Source organism: Mustela nivalis (assembly GCF_964662115.1).
Source record: "Mustela nivalis genome assembly, chromosome: 12".
NCBI lineage: Eukaryota > Metazoa > Chordata > Mammalia > Carnivora > Mustelidae > Mustela > Mustela nivalis.
In genome coordinates, this window is record NC_139031.1 from 82,595,961 (window position 1) to 82,619,896 (window position 23,936).

Sequence of the window (23,936 nt, forward strand, 5' to 3'; positions counted from 1 at the left end):
AAATGAATATAATGGATACATTATTGCTTCAATTATAGCACTGTGTCAAAGACCTAAATAGGTTGCCAGCAAATTCTGTTTTGGAGTATTTGACGACCAAATGTGAAACTAGTTCACCCCACCTTTCTGACGCCGAGGTTTTGAAAGACCTCTTTTGGAAGTAGATAAGCTTAGTAGGAAAGTAAGCCTCTTCCCTGTGCTATACGTCTTATGAACATTCTCTGAATACATCATTGTTAACACAACCCAAGTCAGCAAAGTGGGTGTCTGGAGAGGAAATGATCTGATGTGTTTAATACAGGCTTCCCAACTTAGCCTGAACCCAGGCGACTCATACTGGTTTGGGGACGGGGCAGTGGCTCTCTGTAAAAGGGGCAGAAAAGGAAATGGGGAAAACAAGACACTTTAAGTCTTACTATTTTAGAATTCCTGCAGGAGGGGGCGCCTGGGTGGCTCAGTGGGTTAAAGCCTCTGCCTTTGGCTCAGGTCATGATCTCAGGGTCCTGGGATCGAGCCCTGCATCTGGCTCTCTGCTCAGCGGGGAGCCTGCTTCCCCCTCTCTCTCTGCCGGCCTCTCTGGCAATCTGTGATCTCTCTCTCTGGTAAATAAATAAAACCTTAGAATTTCTGCAGGAGGAGAATGCCATCTTTCATGGGAAGAGTTCAGTCAGGAACACTGCCCTCTAAGAGCTGAGGAAGTAAGGCAAGCCCAGCTTTCCGCAAGACTCGGGTGGTCCTTGCTGGTTGGTCAGGGCCCAGGCCCTGCTTCTCAAGCTCACCGGTGCTTTTTGTCTCCTGCAGGTGCACAGCTTTAAGGGCTACTGGGAAAAACTGAACTCCAACCTAGAATACGTGAAGTACTCCAAGCCACGCCTGCTGTATGACAACAGCATGGTCCAGAAAGAATGGCACAGCCTGATCTCAGAAGAGGTTGGTGTGGATGCAGGAGAATAAAGCAAGAAGCAAAAGTATAGCATTTGATGAGGGGGATGCCCTTTAGTCCCAAGGCTGGCTTCAGTTTGCTACACTCTCCCCAGCAGCCAGGCCCTTTTGCATTGTTGCAAGAAGACCACGGTGCTTTTCTGATCTGTCTTCTCTTGAGGAGGAAAATCGAGGTTAGGAGACACACGCAGCATGTTCATCATGGAAGTGAGATTAATAGCTCGGTCTTACCTGTGTTCTTGCATTACTTGTATAGTTTAAAATTGATTTTAAAAAAAACCTAGGTGTTCCAAAAATTTATGGTTGCTGAGGGTTAGGTTTAGTTGAAAGAAAAGTGGCTGGGGGGTGCCTGGGTGGCTCAGTGGGTTAAAACCTCTGCCTTCAGCTCAGGTCATGATCCCAGGGTCCTGGGATTGAGCCCCGCATCGGGCTCTCTGCTCAGTGGGGAGCCTGCTTCCTCCTCTCTCTCTGCCTGCCTCTCTGCCTCCTTGTGATCTGTCTGTCAAATAAATAAATAAAAATCTTAAAAAAAACTGATTAAAAAAAAGAAAAGAAAAGTGGCTGGGACTGATTGCTAAATGGGCGGCACAAGGGAGATCTGTAGGGGGATGGAACTGTTCTGTATCTTGATTAGGGCACGTGAATCTGCATCTGTGGTGAAGTGACATAGGACTATACACTCATTCTAGCAATATCCGCCTCCTGATTTTGATACTGTACTATAGTCCTTTATATCAGATATAAAAAGGGGGGAGACTGGCTGAAGCGTACATAAGATCTCTCTAGAATCATGTGTGGGTGCATTGTCATTGTATATAACACAACACTGTCTGGTTGATTTACAACTTTCAACCCATCTATAATAATTTCAGAATAAGGTGCTTTTTTAAACTCATTTTTAAGAACATAGGTATTTTGATTGCTTGGAAAGTATATCTCTTTTTTCCAAAACTCTTTCGCTATGTTGCACTATGTCCTTGGTGTGAAAAATGGCACATGAAACTTCGACCCTCCACACCTCTGACATGTTCTCCCTTCTAGAAAACCGGAAGAAGAAGGTCTATGGTGTACATGAGGAATATTCGTGAAAATGCAATGAAGTAAGTAAAATTAGGGATTAGGGTACCTAGAAGATGCGTATCTTTTGCGAGTACTCTTTTGGAGACCTTTCGTGGAAGGAGCTTCCTCTCGTTGAGTGTCCTCAACAAAACGATGCTGTCAGCTTAACGAATGCAGCCACCTGGGTCCTATTCTTGAGTTCGGTGCTGGAGTTTCTAGTGGGAAAATTGTATGTTAAATTGTATAGTAAAATTGTATATTAAAGCTTACAGACTGGCATCCTGAAGATAGATAATTATAAACAACAAGTAGTAGAGAAGGCCCTTACTAAGTGAGCACTTTAGGGGGATAGAGGCAGTAGGTTCATTTAAAAAGTGTTAGTGGGCTGCTGAGCAGGCTCTTATTTTGAAAGCCCATTTTCTGGATAGATGAGTCATCTTGGAGTGCTACAAGAATAGGCCCGTTCCAACCCTGTTCTATTTTCTGTTCCCATTATTTCCAATAACCGAGAGCTGCAATTGTTCTAAATTATTGTCATTGTTAGCGCTAAAGGGTTTTGAGATTTTATAATCGCCTAATGTGGCTTTTGCCAAGTTGATTAAAGTGTTTGAGGTTTTCAGCCGCCTGAGAACAGTTTCTGCGGTGGTTTTATGGAGGATATCTTTGTGGGGTATTGTGGCTTTTTTTTTTTTTTAAAATCTTCCTATGTGAATAACATTGGCTAATTTCTTTGTAGGGTGATTTCTAACCTAGAAGCGAGGAATTTGGGTAAGAAGAGATGTGTAATAAAGTCCTCTTTATTTGATTTCTGTCAGTATTTGGCTTGTAACCCTGTCTTTCCTACCGGTGTGGGTTGGCAAGGAAATCACGCTCAGTAGTGTAATGAAGGCAGCACCCCTTTAATATCTTCCTGTTAGAGTGACCACCCAGCTCCTTTCATGTCTGTCTTGGCACCAGGACCTTTCGGGACAGCTGCTGAATGTGCTTTTGCTGGAAGAGTCCCTGAGTGTTGGTGTCTGGTTTTCATTATTTTTCTTCAGAGCCTTGATCTAATTACCATGCCCTGTGGCTGTACCCACACAATGCACTTCGGGAGTTCCTCTGGCTTAGGGCTGCTTTCCTTCCAGCTTTTCAGCTGTCTGGTCACACAGGGATCTTTGATTTTGGATAACATTTGGGCACTCCCTGGGCTAGGTCATAGGAGTCCAAAGATAGGAGTCTCTGGGTAAGCTGTGTGGTTATAGGGGAAGAGCATAGGCCTGGAGCCAGACAGAACTTGGCTTCAGTTCCAGGCCAGCCACATGCTAACAGTATGCTCTTGGGCAAGCCATGTGTTCGCTTCCTGCATTAACCTTTTCAGGACAAGGTGACAGGAAAAACAAGAGTAAATGGGGATAGTGTTTATAGCATCTCGTACAGTGCTTGGTGCACGAGATACCTGAGGGCTGCTTTGTCACTGATGTGTGAGGAAGAAATGCTGACAAGCCAGGAGATGGGTGTTCTAGAACCACAGTGGCCGGGGTGGGTGGGGAGGCATTGGCTCAGGAGTGGGGATGGTTGGGGAACAGAGCGAGCTCAGAAAAGTCTTTCCATGGGTGACAGCTGAGGTAAGTCTTGATTAAACACCCTACCAGGTAAAACTGAGGGAAGAGAATGCTAAACGTATCCAGGTACAAGCTTTTTTGTGGTTTTGTCTCTGGAACACTTTCATGCCTCCTAAAGTCCAGCCTCCGTTTAAAAAGCTATTATTTTTCCACTTATGCCACTTATTCCACTTATCCCACTTATGTTTTATAGGCTTGGATGTTTAGGTGTGTTCTGGGTGACCCTAACGGAAACAATTTTATACAGTGCATTGTGGGACATCCTGCAGCTGTGCACACAGGTCATGTGAACCGTGACAGTAAACTTGTGATCCAGCCCAGGGTGACAGGGATCCAGCCCAGGGAGCAGCCCGGAGGGAACCAGCCTCTGCCTGTGTTACCAGGCCATCCATGCCCAAAGCCAGGGGTTCTCCCGCTAGCACCAGGTAGAAGCCGCGGGCAGGAGTCCTGCCCAGTGGTGGGGGCGTGAAGGTGCCTAGTTCAGGCCAGAAATTTTGCCATGCGGGAAATATGGCCGGTTGTCAAGGTTTTTGTGGTGTCTGTCACTCCTCTGCCCCTGTTAGAACTCCTACTCCTGTACTTCCCGCCTGTTTACATCCTGTAACCATTCTCTCTGCGAGCACTTTGGGAACTTGTCCCTTCCTCTCACGTGCTTGGCTTGACGTAGTGTCCTAGGAAGAATGTCGTCACTAAAAGAAACAGGACAATCTGGGTGAAACTCAGGGCTGCTGGCATCAAGTTTTGAATTGCTTCATCTGAATCAAAAAGCTCATTTGGGCTCCAGGTCAGATTTATCCCGAGGGGAGGAGAGGCCCCTGTGCCATCCCACACAGGGTCATCAGCCCATTGACTGGGGCAGTTCTGTTCTCTTGATGGGTGACAAGTTCAGCTTGCAGGAATAGGTTGCACATTTCATGAAAAACTTCATCCTATCAGCAAAATGATTTGTGTTCCCAATAACTGAGAGAAGGGAAACCCTGATTTCTCTGCTGATTTCTCTTGTTCTAGCCCATTTCCCAAAAACCACCCTTCTTGACTATTATTTTGTTTAATTTCAGAGCCAAGATTAACACCCCTCTTCCAGGAGGAAGACAACCACCAGAGGCTGCTGATGGGGCTGGTAAGTTTTCTGTGGGCCGTTCGGGTGCTGGGAAACCACAGGATCCAAGAAAAGGGAAAGGGCTAGATTGTGCTTCTCGGGCTGACCTTATTTTTCACTCATTCTTTTAACCCATTATCTGTTACCAGCCACTGTAGGCCCTGTGTGCTCAGTGGTAGACAACACAAATACGATTTCTGCTCTTTTCGAATTTAGTGTAGTGGGGGAGACATACGTAAATCAGTCACTGCCCAAAATATAGAATTACAAAACATCTTAAGGCAATGTATGGCACTGAGTGTTTAAAACAAGGAAAGAACAATGTCTCCGTGGCATTTGTATTTGGGGTTTAAAATACAACAGAATAAAGTATCCTTTCTCAGGAAGTCCTACTACTAGGAAGACCAAAGACAGAGAAATCAAAATAAATGAATGGAAGAGCAGAATTAGTAAATAAATCCAAAATCTATTTTTTAAAAACTGATTAAAGAGACATCTAGAAAGTCTAATACAATATCTTTAATCCTGTGCAGGCTTAAGAATGGGATAATCTATTACCTTAACTATGGAAGGTTTTAAGTATGAGAAAAACATGTGTAAATGCATATTTACAGAGTTGAAAATTCTAGTTAAAGTTTCCTTGATAAATAGAAATACCAAACTTGACCCAAGAAGAAATAAAAATCCTAGACAACACAATAACCCTAAAATAATTTGAAAAAAGTTGTCAGAGATTATCTCCAGGGGCATCTGGGTGGTTCAGTCAGTTAAGTGTCCAACTCTTGATTTGGGTTCAGGTCACGTTCTCAGTGTCCTGAGGTTAAGCCCCGTGTTGGGCTCCACACTGAGCACAAAGCCTGCTTGAGAGTCTCTCTCTCCCTCCCTCCTCTGACTCCCACATACATGCACTCACTCTCTCTCTTAAAAAAAAAAAAAAAAAAGAAAGAGATAATCTTCCGAAAAGGCACCAAATTATTTAATGAGTTAGTTCTTTCAAACTTATAAGGATCAGATCATACCCACCCTATGTAAATTATTTTTGAAAAAAAGATGGGAAATTTTTCAATCACCTTAAAAGGCTAGCATAACCCTAAAGCCAAAATCTAACAATGACTTTTACTTTCAGTTATGAACATAGATACCATAAGCTCAATTAAAATATTTTCCAGTGGTCCATTTGAAAAATACAACATGGCCAAGTAACCTTTTTTTTTTTTTTTTTTTAAAGAAGGCTTATCATTAGCCAATGTATTAATGTAGTTCATCATATCAAAGAGGGGAAAAAATGATCATCTCTATAGGCGTTAAAAATTGATAAAAGTAAAATTCCACTTCTGGAATACACCAAATCAATAAGGCAAAAAATATCCTAATACTGATACTTTAAATCAAATGTTGGGGTCATTCCTATTAATATCAGAAAGAAGCAGGATGCCTGGGTGGCATAGTTAGTTGAGTGTCCAACTCTTGATTTCGGCTCGGGTCATGATCTCCGGGTCATGGGATCGAGCTCCCTGTCGGGCTCTGTGCTGCGCATGGAGCCTACTTAATATTCTCTTTCTCCCTCTCCCCCACTCCTGCCCCATCCAGGCTCTCTCTCTCTCAAAAAACAGAGAAAGAAATTATGGATTCTTGCTATTTTCACTAAAAATTTTCATTGTTCTGGAAATTCCATACAGTGCAATAAGAAACAAAAGTAAAAGAAGATGCTATGATTGTCTAATGCAACAAACAAGATAATCACCAGGGGAAATGGAAAATACTAAGGAACAAGTTAATAAGCTGGTGATTCTAAATATATTTTCTTTTTTATTAGGATTAACCAATTAGAAAAGTTAGTGAAAAACATTATTCCATTTCCGAATCCTTAGCATCTAGGTTTAATAAAATTATAACCCAAAACTCTGACAGTTGACCAGGTGACTCACTTGACAAAAAGGAGTAGAACTGACACTACCAGATAGCTAAGTGTGTTATTGATCTACAATAATTGAAACAATATGATGCTTGTACAAAATAGGAGACTCTAGTTTAAATTTGAATCTTTAGTGTAGGATAAAATTAGGCATTTAAAAATCACTGGAAAGAAATACTTTTTAGTCTATCAATGGCTGCCTATCTGGAAAAGATAATTAGAGTCCTCCTATCCCAAATAGCACCACCTTATACCATAAACCAGCAGAAATACCAGATAAAGGAATCTAATATAAAAAATTAATGTGTGTGTGTGTGTGTCCTTGCCTATCCAATTGTCAAAGTTTAAAAATTGCACTAGCAAAGTTCAGCATATGGGGAATCGGGCAGCCTTATACAATGCAGTTGGAAACCAGTATACCCATTAGCATATTCACTGCAAAGTGTCTCAAACCTTCAGTACATGACCCAACAAGTTCCATTTCTAGGAATTTGGCTTAAGAAAATAATTGGGGATATGGCAAACAAATAATGTATAAGGGATTTTTTTAGTGATATTCACAATAGTATAAGAAGTATCCCATATGTTTAAGAGGAGAATAAATAGTTCAATTCTAGTTGTTTCATAAAATTGAATACCGTGCAGCCATTACAACCAGCGTGGTAAAGAATATTTGACAACATAAACTATTACATGAAATAAAGGGCAAATTAAAAAACATTGGCATGAGTGTGCCCACTGGAGAAAAGGAAAATAAAAAATCCAAAATGTTAACACAGATGATAGGATTATGGGTGATTTAAATTTTCATTTTTATGGTTGTCATGGAAAAATGGAAAAGCACAAAAAAGTATGCAATAATTTTTTTAAAAAATTTTAAAATTTTAAGCCTAGTTAATTAACAAATGCCCCAGAGTGCCATGGGCTAAGTTTTGCTCAGGGTCTCATATATGTATGTATACATATAGCAGATATGTAAAACTGCTAACATAGTAGATATGTGCAGGTATGGTGTTAATTGTACAATTCTCGTGGTGTTTATTGGTGCAAAGATCTCTAATGAGGAAGACCTCCAGCTGAGAAGAACATTTAGGCAAAAGAGAGGGAAAAAAAGGAGGAGGAGACGTAAGAGCAAAAGGCCGGGAGAGTTGGATGCTCCACTGCACTGATTGGTGAGCTCCAAGAAAGATGAGAATAGAGTAGATATACAAGTTCGTTTAGAGGTGATAGAATCAATAATTTCATTACTTTTGCATGTTAGGGGGCTGTGCTGAAAGTCTAGAGGGAGGTACCCGATGCATTTCGTTTTTACTCCTGCCCCTGTCCTTCCAAATGCCCCAAAGCATGCCACTCCCCCGTACACCTCCCCAACACCCTGCAGCCCCCCACCCCCACCCTGGATCAACACAGTCACTCCATGATTGCAGTTGTTCCTGTAAGTTCTCCAGATCTGGGACCAGTAGACTTCAACCCTTTGGTAGATCCCGGAGCCCTTGACATCTAAGTTAGTGGCTTCCCTCAGCTTCTTCGGAGAATTCTCATCACAGCTGGGAATCTGACTCTTGGCTCCTCGCTAGGCTCTGGTGACTTGTCATGTCCCTGATTTATGCCCATTAAAGTAACACTGTGGGTTGTGCATTTCCGCCAGTGGGATCTTCTGGTTCAGGATTTTTCGTGTTGGTAAAGAGTGTTAATGATTGGATCTAGTTTCAACCAGTAGCAGGTGTGAGTGGGTAGGTTGTGACTTATCTAATCCATGTCCTGTTTTCAGATGGTGTCTGAGCTAAAAGACCATCTTTTGAGACACCTACAGGGTATAGAAAAGAAGAAAATTGAACAGATGGTTCTGGACTACATTTCAAAACTGGTTGGTTTTGCTTTTTCTCTTTCCTGCCGCCCCCAGTCTCCCAGTATGTAGCTCCCAGTTTGTGGTTCAGGGTATTTTTCAGATTAGACTTTTGCAGATTTTCTGTCCTCACACTGGTATATTTGGTATGCTGTAGATTGAGAAAAGGGAAAAAAGAACAACAACAACAAAAAACCCAAGGAGGACTTGGTTATGAAAGTGGTTTATTATACTCACTTCAAACAGGAATCGAGGAGCTCACTTTATGAATGTGGCTTTGCTCTTCCCCATGCTGGAATTAACTTGCTTCTTTGTCCTTTGATAGCCAAACTATTTAACATGTCTACCTATCCTCTTTCTGTTGACCTTAAATTTCACCTTCCATACTATTAAGGATTTATGTTCAAGCAACATTCTTCTGTGTACCTAATCACACAGAAGTTTTAACAGTCTGTGTTAACAACCGCTGGAACCAGTAGGACCAGAAGCAGAAGAGATGTAGCCTTAGAAAACTCAGTACCCCTCACTTTCTGACTCAACAGCCAAACCTGCCTGCTCCTTCCCAGCAGCAAACAGCCGTGTCTCGCAGTCCCCTTAGCAGGATGACCGGTGGGGCTTTTTGAAATGAATGGAGGAAGTTGCTGCAGACCCGACTGCATTGCTTCCAAGTCATCTTACTGGACTTCAGCCGAAGAGACACTGAGAATCTGTGTTATTGAGAGTATACTGTTTTTATCTGTGCCCATTTGGAGATCCTTTCTGATTGGTGCCCTGTCCTTAGCCTCCACAGGCATGGCATGGGGTTCAGGGCAGGCAACAGTCCCCTTGGAGACTGCTCTGTTGCTGACAGACTAGTCAAAGGTCTGACCTCGACTTGAGGTCTGTCATCCTCCACAGTCGTTGCTCAGAGCCTCTGTCCTGCTCTGTGTCTCCTTTCTTCTCACTGTCAGCTGTTGGCCTTTGTCATGTAACAGGCCTAGAGTAAATCCAGTTGTGCTTGACCTTCACGGAGGGCAGAGGGCCTGTTACCCAGGGCTGGGAAAGCTCAGCAGGGTCACGGCCTGCGTAGACAGAAGGGGCTCTGTTAGAATCTGGTGCACATTTTCACTCTTTCCATTTTGGATTCCAGTGCCTCAGCACTGACGGCAGAAAGGCTGGTTCTGTGTCCTGGCCCAGGCTAAACGCCAGCTGCCCTGAACATGCCTGTCAGGCCTGCGGAGGGCTCCCTGTGGGGACCCCAAGGGAGAGGGTATGGGGGAAGGGTAAGAGACTGTCTTTATCTTCCAGCTGGATCTCATTTGCCAAATCCTGGAAACCAGCTGGAGGAAACACCATCTTCACCCCCAGCTTCTCCACTGGTACGTATTTTCCCCTCTCTCTGATCAAGGTGTGTAAAGCCAACTCTAATTGCTGCCCGTTTTGGCAAAGCTTTTTTGGAACCTAACAATTGAAAGCACTTGCCAGCAGCCCTGACCCTGTCTGTCTTGGTTCTGCACTCAGCATTTAAAGGAATGGCCCTGTGGCTTCACCCACCCTCTTTCCCAGGGATATGGTTGATGAGGACCTAGGGGTGTGAGAGCTCAGGACCTCCAGGAAGGGGAATTGGAGTTAAAGCAACTGATTGTTTATGTGCCTGCTGTCTGGTTAGATTCTAGGCATGAGGCTTTCAACAGGGCCTAGTCGTTCAGAGTTAGCAGGAAGTCTGTCTCTCTGTGGTACTCAGAGCCACTGCCCAGACCAGTGGAAATTTAGGGATGAAGCCCTTGGCTCATGGCAGCTCTTTTGTTTTACCCAGCAGCAGGCGGGCCAGTGCTGCTGAATTTACAGTCTTTCACCTCATGACCAGGATTCTGGAAGCTACTAGGACTTTGTTTTTACCTCTGCCTCCTGGTAAGTCTTGGCTCTTTTGTCCTTTGTTGTAATACATTTGTTCTTTCTTCTTCCGTGGTCACCAGACTTTGGCACCTTACGCATTTAAGGATGAGACCTTCTGTGTCTGAGAACTTGTGTGTCTGGGGTCACTGTGAGAAGAAGGGCCTGATGTTGGTCTCTGCAGACCAGATCTCCCCCACAGTAAATTCTACTCATCACTGACTTGAGGGAACCAGAGCTGGTCCCCATGTACTCGCTAGGATACTTTGAATGAGCAGAGCTGATGTCTTTCTCTGATGTCTGCAGGCTTAGTTTATCTGATTGAGAAAGTTAACACTCAGAAGGAAGTGGGTCTGGCTGGGTGTCAGTAAATGCTTGGAACAGAGAAAGACAACTATCATATGATCTCCCTGATATGAGGAAGTGGTGATGCAACATGGGCGCTTAAGTGGGTAGGAGAAGAATCAATGAAACAAGATGGGATTGGGAGGGAGACAAACCATAAGTGACTCTTAATCTCACAAAACAAACTGAGGGTTGCTGGGGGGAGGGGGGTTGGGAGAAGGGGGGTGGGGTTATGGACATTGGGGAGGGTATGTGCTTTGGTGAGTGCTGTGAAGTGTGTAAATCTGGCGATTCACAGACCTGTACCCCTGGGGATAAAAATATATGTTTATATAAAATAAAAAATTAAAAAAAAAAGAAAATGCTTGGACGCTAAAGATCGCCCTTGAGATTTTGAAATAGGACCAAGTCAGGCCTCAAAACACCCTTGGCACGTGTGTATGTGGTCATGTATTTAATCAGTCATTTGTTCACTCAATAAGCAACCATTTGTTGATTTTTTTTTATTACATTCCATGTGCCATGCTAGAAATTAGAGCAGTTACAAAAATTAACAGAAGTCTAATTGGGAACATGTATTCATTATAAGAAAGAAATAAGCTCCTATCTGCCATGTGTTCATTACATATATGTTCTGGTGAGTGTTAAGCTTTATGATAGCTGTGTCTATATAATGTTTATCAGCCAGTTTAATTTATTTATTCATATGCAGCTATCACATCATATATCAGTGATTCATTCCTTTACTCATTGGTTTTAAGTCAATAGGTAGATGGTTCCCATTTTGTAGCAATAATACTTTACATAAATAAACACATTCAATTTTCCTAACAGTCCTAAATGATAGGAGCTTAAATTGAACCACATTAAATTGTCAATATCCAACCAGTTTTTGAACAACAACAAAAAAGGCACTTTCATATGGGTTCCACTTAATATTATTCCCATTTTATAGATGGTGGAACTGAGGCACAGAAAGTTACGTAACTTGCCTAAAAGTCACATGGTGATTAAGTAACAGAACCAGTATTCAAATCCAGGAAGTCTGGCTCCAAAATCTGTGCTTTTAACGACTGTTCTGTGCTGCCTCTTGAATTTTATATTCCATTTGAAATAGTTGATGCTGAAACATTGACTGTTTCTGGGCCCAGAAATCCCATAGCTCATCTCTACTTGTCTGCATTTGTGATACATCTGGCTCCATTTGGAGCCCTGCATGCTTTCTCTGTCCATATACCTTATCTTATAAGATACACTGGTAGTGGAGTTTCAAGGAGTTTCTTTGGATTTTATCAGATTCTGACAGTGACCATTCACGAGGAGAATTGATGACTTTTAATTATCCCAACAGAATAGGAAATTCAAGTTGACACTAGGAAGAGTGAAGGAGTTCATGAAAACTATATTAAGACTTTCTGGCTTCAACCATTAATTATTTGTCATTAACACAAAAGAGTTGGTAGAGGATTAGACCGACACTTTCAGATTTGTTCACCATGGATGCTCAAGCCAAATTTGTAAATAAATGAAGTGACTTACTGGGGGCAATTTTATACCCGGGAGACCGTAAAACTTTACTTTCTAGGGAGCATCACACTCCTTCCCAGGGATGTGTAAGGAGGGAAAACGTGGAAAAATGTTATCCATAGTGATTGAGAATTATTATGAATAGACTTAATGGTTTGTTTCCATGAGTCAAGTATCTCTCTCCTTTTCTCTTAAATGTTGGTTTCCCTCATGTGACATGGAAAGGGACCCTGGGTCACGTGGGTGTGCACATGTGTGGGTAAATACAGGGTCTTCTTTTGTGTACTTGTGTATGTGTGCTTGCTTTCCAAGCCTGCTGGGCTAGTGAAAACTGAGTTCCAAGTGTTGGAAACTTATAACCCAATTGGTTAAAGAATAAAGGGATGGAGGACCGTGACAGGGAGTCCTGGTTCGGAGCTGGAGCATTTGTAGTTTAAATGGGACCCGTGTTTCCCTCACTGGCTATTGGAGGCCAGCGGCTCTGGAGGATGAGGACTAGATTTGGCTGGAAAAGGCCTGTTTTGGAACTGATGCCTACTTTTAGCCAATTTGCTCTGTTGCCCAGAGCTGACACGCAGAGGAAGCCAAGAGTGGACTGTTGGATGTGGGGCTGTGCCCCAGGGACCGAGGAGGAAGGGTCATCAGGGATCTTCAGGACATGGATGCAGGCTGAAGGAGGAATTTCGAGTCCAAGAAACCTATAGGAACCTTCAATAAACTTCTTCAGGATGAATTTCATAACTTTTTTTAATCTTGGGAAGAAAGTCCAAATCCATTTGAAAAATCTCATGTTGTTGATGAGTGAGTAAAATCCATTTTTTGTTTTTTCGATTCAGGGAAGGCGGCAGAGTCATTTTGTCAGCCCCTTAACATCTGCTTGTGGGCAGAGTCTGCACTTTATCTGACCCTTGATGTGACCAGGACTTAGGACTCCATCCCTCACTGATCATGATTCATGTGCTCGGGGAGAGAACACTCCATGACTGCTCTGAATTCAAGTTCCTGCTCTTTGGGCATCACTTCTTTGTCATGTCAGCTCCTAAGATTAGGCTGTGATCCTTTGTTTTCCCTACCCACACCCCATCTGTTTCTGAGTGTGGACGTGTTGCCACGCACTTCTGAGCCCTTCCTTCCTCCTTCACCGTCCGTGCCCTTGTTACCTCTGGTGCAGGTTCACATACTCACCTCCCAGCACGTAATCTCACGTACCTTCCGTAGCAAACTGTTGGTACTGGTACTGGTACCCAGTCCATTCCTTGTCTGTTGCCATTTTAATATTCTGAGAGTAAAACTCAAATCCTTTTTTCATCCTGCTTAGAAACTTCAGTGTCCCTCCCCAAAGTCTACTAAATAAATTCCTTGCTGTCGTTCGGCATTCAATTCCTGTCATGTACGCTCAGAGCACTCTATGCTTTTGCCTTCATAGAACTGGCCATTTAAAAAAAAAAAGATTTTATTTATTTTGAGAGACAGAGGGAGAGAGGGTGTGCATGTGCACATGAGCTGGGGGAGGAGTTGAGAGAGAGAGAGATAGAGAGAATCTCAAACGGACTTCCCCGTGAGCCTGGAACCTGAGATGGGGCTCGATCCCACGAACCTGAGATCATGACCTGAGCCAAAACCAGGAGTCAGATGCTTAGCTGACTGAGCCACCCAGCCACGCCAAATGGGTCACATTTTTAATACTGTGTATTTCTGTGATTATTTGATTGTCTTTCCATCAAACTGGAAGGCGGATAGGAGCAGCTTTGGGGTCTGGTTTTTTTTCATTATTGTACACCCAGCTCCTTGTTGAGTGTCTGGAAGGGATTTGTTAAATAATTTCCAACCTTACCTCCTACCATTCCTCTCATACACTTGATTCCATCTCAGCTGGGTCTTTCAGTACTTTCTGAACATGCCCCATACTTTCGCAGCTTTCAGCCTCTGTTCATCTTGCCGCATCAATCCAGCTATCAGTTCTTGGGGCAGGAAATTGTCATGGATAAGAGTGTTGCCTAAAGTCCCATGACCTGCACTCAAATATAGGTCTGCAACTTACTAATGATACGATCCTGGGCAACTTTCTTAGCTCCTGTGAATCCTGGTTTCCCCCTTGATAAAATGGGAATCGAGTGGTTCCCACCTCTTGGTGTTGAATAAGGATCGAGTTGGCCGGTGCATAGATGGAAGTCCTCAGAATGAGTTCGTTACTGGTCATTGTTGTTCTCTCACACACCAGGCTCTTCATAGACCTTGTGCTAGTTCTCCAGGCAGCCATGTGGGAAATGTGTACCAGTGGCTCCATTCCAGGGATGAAGAAATGGAGTCTCACAAAGGCTACTTACCTGTAGTTAGTAAGCAACACAGGAGGACTCTGGTCCAGGTCTGCTCATGCAGGTGACTCTTCCTACTGTCTCCTCTTTGTATATTCTCTGGCCTCATCTCCATGCCCAGGAATTGCATTTACCCTTCTAAGCTTCCCTCATGTGTGCTCTGTTTTCCAAGGTGGCTTTTCTGATTCTCTCCTGGACTGGTATCTTCTTCTCCCATGGATGTCATTTTTATTGCTTATTATCAATACTGTGTTCAGAACGCTCCATTTCTGAGCATTTGAGTAGCCCTCCCCATGAGACTTGGGTTTGGGGGCATTGCCTTCTTCTCTGTTGAATTCCTATAGATTTGCTCTCTGACCATACTATTAATTTTTTTTTATTATTATTAAGTTCAAGCAGACCTCAAAAGCCCTTCTTCAGAGCATACACAGGGGTTGGGCGTACAGACTGTCCCCTACTGGTTTAAAGTTTCTGTGTTGACAAGGTGGTCCCCATGTGTCAGCCTTTTAGACTGGGCACCTGGAGTTTGAAGCTCTTCTGTTAATTGTTCTCTTTTGCCATCTTACTGCAGAACTGCAAGCCTAAGCTGTAAAATGGTTTTTCCTCACCCAGGCCTTGGACTCTTTTTGTCCTTTTGCCTAGGAAGGGACTCACATGTTTGCTGGGAACTCATATCTACTCAGCACAATCCTTAGTCATGATAACATGAAGCAGGGGACTTGGACCTATCTTCAAGCAGCATGTGTTAGACTCTAGGTGCCAAGGCACTGGGTTAAGGGCTTTCTTAATATCATTGAGTTCTCTCCCTCTAGAAGGCTGGAGATGCTGGCTGACCCTGTTTACCCTCCCGATCTCTCGTGTAGGTTTCCACACTCTGCATACGATGCTCGGCGTCCACTGCCTCCCCTTGCATAACCTGCTGCATTACTTCGATAATGGGGTGTTGCTTCTCACTGAAACAGCTGTCACGAGGCTCATGAAAGGTAAGAGGCTCCGAGTTCACCACAGAGCCCACCCCGCTCTGAGCCCCACTAGGGCTGGCTCCGTGGTGTGCCACCCATTGGTCACACAGGGCCCTGCTGCGTGCAGGGCCATCTGTGCTCGGTTTCATGCTTGGCATTAAATCTTGAAATCCTTAATATTGAAACAAGGGGATCCTCATTTGCCTTTTGCAGTGGACTCTGCAAATGAGGCAGCTTGTCCTGCTGAATACAGTTCATTTCCTGTAACCAGACTTTGGGCTAATTTAAAGCGCCTTAGGCCTTCAAGAGGCCCCAAAGGGCTTCTCAAGCCCCACATGGCTATTACATTCCTTCTCCGTACACGAGGGCACTTGAGGATAGGAGACTCCGAAGCCTTCTCAAGAAAATGTCATGAAATGGCTTACTTTCAGCTGATTAACTCTGTCATCTCAGACTTAGACTGAGGGGCAAGGGAAATGGAGAGAGGCAGTGGTCATGCGAACCTGAACCTGAAGGTCTCTAGTGTAATCCCTTGCTGAAATTCTTCATTGTGGTGTTTTGGAGATGAGTTTTGCTAATAAATATTCCAGTATTTGCTGTTTCCCGAGGTGTCTTCTGTTTTTAGCTAGTAAAATTGTTTTGTGAGCAGCAGCTTGTTACAGAACATGCTCCATGCCATGTAGCAACTGCTTCATTAAGAGACAGCCCTTGTACTGAGAGATTTCAAGATATTGTTAGAATTGGCTTGAGAATCCAGGGTGGGGATGTGTGTGTTATCAGATCGAACCACTGAAGTATTATTAGCTTGCTCAGATGATTAAAATGGAGATTTGTTTTATTTGCCAATCTAACTTTTTTGTAGATCTGGACAATTCAGAGAAAAATGAAAAACTAAAATTCAGCATCATTGTGCGGCTTCCCCCGGTAATCCTGAATTATGTTTTATTCTCTCGATAACCCTTGGTATGAACCTCCTTCAGTTTCTTCCTGCAAAGGGAGCATTCATTTGTTTTGGGCTAAAGTCAATTGAACTGCTTCACTCTTCAGTCCTTTCCAAGAACTCCCATCCTTCTCCACCCCTGCCGCACCGACAAAGTGCTTGTTCCTCTGGCTTTGTACTGCCTGGCACAGCCTGCCTGAAACATTTAGCCATTTTCTCCTCTTAGGAAACCACACTAATATTTATATCTGTGAGTCTGAGGGGAGGGAGAGGGGAAACATGTGCTTTTGGCATTTAAACTGATAAGAAATTTAAATACAGGTGAGGTCAGAAGGTTCTGGAACTGCATTTCCTCTCACTGCCGTTTCTACCACAGCAGGAAAACATTCCCAGGTTGAAGGAAGAATGAGAAACATGAGAGAAAGGGTTAGCCAGGCACTCCTTGTTTTTTACGGGGGATATTAGCTCTCAGAGTCAGAAATACTATGAAAATATGAAATTCCACAGCAAGGTCTTCAGAGCCTCAGACTCTGCAAACTTCGTGACCCTGCGAGCCCAGGGCCAGCTCTCTGCTCTGTTTACATACCTTGAACACTTGTATCTCTGGCACAATCCTCCCACGAAGGGATGTCCGCTGCCTTCTGGACTTCATCGTTTTCCTTTGTAACACCCTCTCCTCCTCATGGCTTACTGAAGCAAAGGCAAGGATAGAAAACAAAGCATACTTTCCATGGCTAGGTCTCTCTGGGGAAAGTCTCTGAACATTTAGTTTGATCTCTACATTTGATTTTTTCTTTCGTTCCTTTTTTTGCCTCAAACTTTTAGGGAATTAAAATTTTCTGGGCAAACATTGGCGAGAACATGCCCCTTCCTGTCAAGACCTCACTTAGAGTTTGCAGGTACCTTATTTTGAAGAGTGGCAGATGAACTCCATTTCAAAAGAATTTGGCAACATCAGTGAATAAATGGCTCTCTTCGGGGTTGAATTTAAGGGAGTATTTATTCAAAATTCAGAGGCACACCTCATAGGAGAGGGCTTTCTTCAAGGGTCATTAACCATAAAGGGCCTCTCCTGTAGACTAACCAGCTACTTGGAAGTAATCCTTCTTAAATTATAGGTAGCTATAAGGTACGTGTACTTGTATATTTTTGCATTTTTATTGTTGTTATTGACTTAATTTCTTTAGAGAAGTTTTAAGTTCACAGGAAAATTACGTGCAAGGTCCAGAGAGTCCCCGTCCAGCCCACTGCCTCCATACATGCAGAGCGTCCCCTATGACCAACATCCCCCACCACCACGGTCCCTGTGTTCCCACTGATGAACTTGCACTGATGCATCACCATCACCCTAAGTCCATAGTTAACAGTGTTGTTCATTCTGTGCATCTGGACAGACATATAATACAATGGGTCCATCATTATGGTATCACACAGAGTAGTTTCAATGCCCTAAAAATCCCATGCTACATATTTTTCAATTTGCCTAATAGCTTATTGGTCAGAAGATCTGTCGCCTTTGGGATCATCCTATAAGTTCTAACATCATTTCCCGGAACCACGTGAGGGTACTGCTGCTGAACTATAAGAAACAGGTGAGTGTGCGAGCGAGCATAGCCCCACTAAGTGTACTTGGATCCTATTGGCCCGTTTCAGTGTGTCTGCAGAGACAGCAACTGTAGTTCTTTGCCCTCTTTTTAAAGTTCGTGCTTGTTTGGGGAAATCAGCTAATAGCAGACGTGGTTTTCCTTGTAGCCCCGGAGTTCTATGATTGACAAATCGCCAGGCAGTGTGGAGTTCCTGCCCCTGAACTACTTCATTGAAATACTCGCAGATATAGAATCTTCCAATCGAGGTAACATCACTCACCTGCCCTCGGGCTTTCCTGCTTTTTCTCTTGACACGGCTGTCCCAGTTCACTTGTGTGGACCCCTTTCTTTCTGGACTACCCCTTGCTTCTAAGTAGTCCTGCTGCAGCTGGTTTTAATTAGTAGCATACAATTTCATTCCCAGAGTAAATTACCAAAAGAATTTGGTTTTAAAAGGGTTTAAGAGGTTCCGAAACCCATTCGGTTGGTGCGAATGACCTTTCTTGGGGCCTGAGGTAGAATGAATTTTAAGAACATATTTTCAGAGTAATGTGTTTTACTAAAATATAAAATAATTACGATTTCAATGAGCCACAGGCACAATGTGATTCTAGAAATTCCATGGCTACGTAGTAACTCTTTTCCCTTACTTTTCCAGCTCTGTTAGCTTTTGAAGGACATGACAATGTGGATGCAAAGTTTGTGGAGGAAGCAGCTCTAAAACACACCACGATGCTCTTAGGCTTATAAAAAAGAACATGCCATTGTATCTGCTTCCGATGTTTCAGTCTTGCTCATTAGCTTGACTTCCGTCAAAAAGAGTCCTTTACCAATACTTACAATTGGTAACCCAAATCAGAATACATTGTTAAGCCATCTGAATTTCAGTCTGGTACTCATTCAGGCAGAGCTAAACTACTAAACCTCACCCTGGCTTTCAAAAGCAGATAAGCCATCAAGTGGACAGGGGTGACAGAATGGTCTGAGAAGCATGACATGTCGTAAGGGCTGACTTACTGGCTTATCTTCCTAGTGGCTTATCTTCCTAATGACTTCATAGGCCCAAAGCGACTTTGTACTCACTTTTGCACTCTGAAATAAAATATGCTTTAAAATATGTAGGGGACAGTGCTTAGAACAAAAACTAGATGTGTCACTGAAGATAACACATGAGAAACAGAAAAATTCGTTACGGAAGGACTGTATTTGGAAAGAGGATACTTTTCAAAGAACTGAACAGGGAACTGGGGACTTGGACTGGGTCAAATCTGTCTATGTCCAGTAATGGGTAATTTGTCCCATACAGCAGTGTGTACATAACGGCCTGAAGAGTAGGATTTGTCTTTGTGATGGAACTGTGCTGTAATATGTTAAAGTTTTTTTTGTATTTATAAAAATTTGATTTAGTAATATCTTGACATTAAAAAAAAAATAAAAAACACTGAAGGTTTTGGCCTGACTCTCATTTTTTGAACATAGTCCTTTTTATGCCAGCTAGGAATCATGAGCCCACAAGCATGTTCTCTCTGAGGCCCCCAAGGACACCTAACTAGTTCTCCTCCTTTTCTTTTTTCTTCCCCGTCTCTTTTATAGTGCTTCATTCTGACCCATAATGACCCATTCTGACCCAAAATTCTCCTACAGAATTTCCCTTTTTGGTCAAATATGTAGTTGTCACAGAGGCTCAAAATATCAGAGCCCTGTCAGCATGTTAGACTCTCTTCTCTTGAGAAGATAATGATCTTTTTTTTTTTCACCTATTTTTTTTCTTCTATTTTTCACCCCCTACCCTTTCATACTTGCGTTGTTATGCTGTCTTTCTGAAGTCCCTGTCGTCCAACTTATATTGAAACTGGTCCTGTCGCTCTTCTGCTCACAGCCATTTGCCACAGGATAAGACCCAAACTCCTCCACATGCAGGGCTTCCTAAATCCCAGCCTGACACGGTTCCCCCAACATGAACATGCTGTTCCAGCCAGGGCAGTTCGCTGGGCCTTGAACAGCTTTTGTCTTCTTACTTCCGAGCCTGGCTCAGGCTATTTCCCCCATCTGGAAGTCCCTCCCCACTTACTGAAATCTTATATATGTTTAAGGGCAGATAAACCGGTCCATCAGTCTGTGACTTCCCACCATGCCGGCACACGGTGGCCCCTTCTGTGTGCACCAGTAGCACAGACTGTAATACTTAAACATTCATCCCTTTCTGTTAAAAAATTATATTTCCATTCTTACATCATTCCTATAGGTCTATTTTTTGGATCTCTGCAACCCGGGAACTGTGTTAAAGTATGCAGTGTTTCTTTGTGTTAATCACACTGTTATTTATCATGGGCACTTTGCTTTTTAATAACTTTATAAAACAACCAACTTAGATTCAGGACTGACTTGGAGGCTGAGGATGAGATTAAATTTCCCTCCATTCTGGCAGGATGGGGGCTTGAAACAGATTTTGTTTCATTTAGAAAAAAAAAAAAAAAAGAAGAAGGAATGTGGTATTTCTCACTTCCAGAATTGTGACACAAAATCCATACCTGACCCCAATATGAAATATGGCTTAAACATATTAATGAGGTAAAATCCATTTTCAAATCCACTTGGGTATTTTCATACATGAGAAAATATAAAAACAGAATTAGGAAAACATACTTAGGTAAAATGCAATAAAATCAGAGTAACAAAGTAAGTGGAACTGGCCTCATTTTCCAACTCTGCTATACGCAAAGCTGTAAATGCTTTCATTGAAATTTTATAAAATCTGGAGTCAGAACTTAATCACAGGTTTATTTGTATATGACATTGTAAAAAAAATCTAGATTTATAAGAAAGATAAATTAGAGTTATAACTATTTTTGCGGCAAAAGGACTCTTTACTTGTAAAAAGAATGACCATAATATTACTTTAAGAAGGACAATTTTCCTTACTGCTTTTTACTTGATTTACATTTACCAACATGAACTTCAAATGCAACTATTTAACAAAGTAAATTATAACTTCTGTGATACTTGGGATATTTTATTTTTCAAACAATAATTCTATCTTTCTTTTTCAAGTGAATGTATTGAACAGTATGTGCATTTTTCTTCTTTAATAAACAAAGACCACACTGCCAATTTCTGTACTGCACTGAAAATTTATTTTTCTTTTTTTAACTACATATTTCTGAAAGATAGTATATAAAGGAAAAAAAAGAAAAAAATACAGAAATATTCTTGGACATAACTGAAGGAAAATTCTCTGTAACATCACGTAAAATGTAGTTGCTGATGAGTGTGAAAGGAAGCCATGTTGTTGTCCGTTGTTGGTTGATTGTGGACACTATTTGTAATTTAGAGCTGCTATAGTGATACTTTCCAGCGGTGCATATGAGGAAGCCTGATTAAAGTGTCTCCTTTAGAAGCCCAGATTGGTTCACATGCTCAGATTTCAATTGGCTTTGTAACAGGTTTTCTTATGTGCCTCATATTGGCCCCCGGTTCACTGGGCTTGAAAGGAGCCAAGGCGCCATATGGTTTGGGCAAAGGAAGAGTGGCCTCTGCCTCTGGGATGTAGGCATTTGGACGTGGCTCTGCAGTTGTGTAAACACCATTGGGCAGCTGGCGGTTATCTGTTACCAAGAACTCCTGCAAAGAATGATTTTTCCTTTTTAGTCTCCTGAAAATTATACTGAAGTCACTTCATAGTTAGGGTCCAGCAGTCACAGCTGGGTCTGAGCAGCCTTAGGCTGTGCTGGTTGATATTTTCCCAAAGGGATAGGAGGGTATGAGGGTGGAGTCACTAAACACACACACACACACACACACACACACACACACTCGTCTCCTGGGAATGACCCTTGTGGCTCAAGCATCATTCTGTTCTGGGGGTTTAGCGTTCATAAACTGGTTAGCGGGTCCTAAATTCCCTGTCTTCCAGCTTCAGTATCTTTCATCGAGCACTAATTATTTCCATGTTTTTGAAAAACGCTGGAGTACTCATTGGTGAGCAAATGTTACAAAGGAGGAACTAAGGAGTAAAGTAGAACCAGAGGAGAGATGTGGTCAGCAGTTTGCTTCGAACCTCAAGGTGCCAGGATTCTGCCTGTGCTTCTGGAGAATAGAGGAAGTTCTTACGGTACTAAGAACTCTAAATAATGGAGAAAGAGAAATGATAGCTGGGACACAACAAGTAAAATCTGAATGCCCTAAAAAACAGTCTTGGGCACTGTGGGGTTTACAAATCTGACCCTATTTTCAGATACTCCTAGTACGTATTTGGAAGGCATGTGTTCCTGGGTTAGGGAGTGAATAATGATCCTTTGTGGGATATCTACTTGATAGTCTCTGAGTTGTAGGTCTCCAGGATGTAGTCTTCTTAGAAAGATGCCCAATTCCATTGTAAAAATATTAAAAGGTCACAGGAGTAGGCAAGACTTGGCACCCATCACACAGGACAGTCAGTGATAGACCTAGACTGAGGCCAGTGGCAGGAGAAGAAAGATGTGATCTTGAGGCCTAAGACACACACCAAGGGGCAGAGTCTGCAGAAGGCTGTGGCACCTGGAAGATGAAGGCCTTGCAGTGTGCTGTGGGGGCCCCTGATAGCCAGACATGGGAGAATAAGGTATGGTCTGAGTAGGGGTACAAGGACAGAGACTAAAGACGTATGGATAAAACCGGAGCCAGCTGAGCCACCATCCTGCCAATGGCTGAATGCCACAGAGGCCATGTTGTAAGACTGTGGGGTGGGCCTTGGTGCTCAATCAGGGCTTTCTGGAGAGTATTATGGGACTCTGGACTATGATTTTGACTTGTCTACATCCTGTCTTAAGCAAAACTCCTTTCTAACAAGGTGTGTGGTAGAGTGGGAATTTTTCTTCTATTTTGGGAGGACTGAAATCCCTGAAAATGGCCCTTCCTGGCACTCTTTACCAATGCGACAAGGAAGCAAAGCTTACCCGAGATTTTTCAGCGATGGCCAAGGCATACATTTCTTCATCTCGAAGTACCTTCAACCATTCTCTCTCAATGTCTTTATTGAGTGGCAGACCCTTTTCTATCCTGGAATTGCAAGAGAAGATGAAGTCTTCTTTCTCTCTGACTTCCTTTTGGAGTTCAATGGCCAGAGCTTGTTTCATGGACAGCTCAGCAACTAGAGCCATCATTTGCTCCGTAGCATCTTTGATCTTTTTCCGGTAGCCGTTCATCTAGAATGAAAGTGCCCAAGGCTTAGACTACATACCTTCCATGAAGAGTTAAGAAAATGGCAGGTTGAGGGCTGTCTAGGATGGTGGGGGGCAACCTTCCCTGAAGGAAGGAGAGTTTAAGGGGGTATGCAGAGAAAAATAAGAATTAGAGATCTCGGAGATCGAGGCCAGTACCTTGGCTGTGTGAATAAGGATAGGATGGAGAAGAAACAGATCTGTTCATCTGGTTAATAGAGCTCGAAGTGCATAGCACTGAGGGAAATAGTCCCTTTATTTTTAAGAGGTGTTAAAGAGAGGGGGACAGGGTATTCTTGATGTCTAAGTTTCTGGCCTAATTTTGCCATGTTTTTAATTTGTCACTCATCTAGCAGGAAAAAATCTGGTAGGACCAAAACTATATCTAAAAATTACTTGTTACTTACAGAAGATAATCATCAGTGGTCCTGCATCTGAAATTATTTTTAACGGAAAATATCATATCTCATTGTGGTTGCATTATTGATCATAATTCCTGGGAAGTAGCATTATTTGGTCATAAACAAACATGAGCTGAACCTGGGGAAAATCTGGCCAGTAATTTGAAAGGAAATGTTTCTTGTTCCGTGTGTATGTTTACGATTTCACATCAGCTAGTTATCATCAAAGAATTGAAAGATAGGACTAAGTGGAACATAGACACCAAGCACAATTAAAACAATGTTGAGTGAATGAAATGATTAATTCTATTCTATTTTAATCCTC

At 42.7% G+C, this 23,936-nt stretch overlaps 2 protein-coding genes across 19 annotated transcripts in view; one reads left to right on the forward strand and one right to left on the reverse strand.

The window, feature by feature from the left end:
• The window catches only part of GSAP (gamma-secretase activating protein), an 81,574-nt gene extending 62,111 nt beyond the window's left edge, over positions 1-19,463 (forward strand). For 4 of the 18 annotated variants that reach the window (XM_082691852.1, XM_082691856.1, XM_082691850.1 and 1 more), the window contains 12 exons: positions 802-930; positions 1,984-2,042; positions 2,738-2,769; positions 4,664-4,725; positions 8,391-8,486; positions 9,753-9,823; positions 10,261-10,355; positions 15,388-15,507; positions 16,349-16,410; positions 17,917-18,018; positions 18,179-18,278; positions 18,671-19,463. In XM_082691852.1, the coding sequence (XP_082547978.1) occupies positions 802-930; positions 1,984-2,042; positions 2,738-2,769; positions 4,664-4,725; positions 8,391-8,486; positions 9,753-9,823; positions 10,261-10,355; positions 15,388-15,507; positions 16,349-16,410; positions 17,917-18,018; positions 18,179-18,278; positions 18,671-18,762 (1,020 nt within the window). In that variant the 3' untranslated portion in view covers positions 18,763-19,463. Of the gene's footprint in view, positions 1-801; positions 931-1,983; positions 2,043-2,737; positions 2,770-4,663; positions 4,726-8,390; positions 8,487-9,752; positions 9,824-10,260; positions 10,356-14,430; positions 14,589-15,387; positions 15,508-16,348; positions 16,411-17,916; positions 18,019-18,178; positions 18,279-18,670 lie in introns of all 18 variants that reach the window. The other 14 variants (XM_082691853.1, XM_082691851.1, XM_082691855.1 and 11 more) reach the window with 9 other exon arrangements.
• A 1,660-nt stretch (positions 19,464-21,123) lies between these two features.
• The window catches only part of CCDC146 (coiled-coil domain containing 146), a 119,439-nt gene continuing 116,626 nt past the window's right edge, over positions 21,124-23,936 (reverse strand). The window contains exons 19-20 of the mRNA XM_082692426.1: positions 22,947-23,195; positions 21,124-21,633 (exon numbers count right to left, since the gene is read on the reverse strand). Of these exons, the coding sequence (XP_082548552.1) occupies positions 21,430-21,633; positions 22,947-23,195 (453 nt within the window). The 3' untranslated portion in view covers positions 21,124-21,429. The remainder of the gene's footprint in view (positions 21,634-22,946; positions 23,196-23,936) is intronic.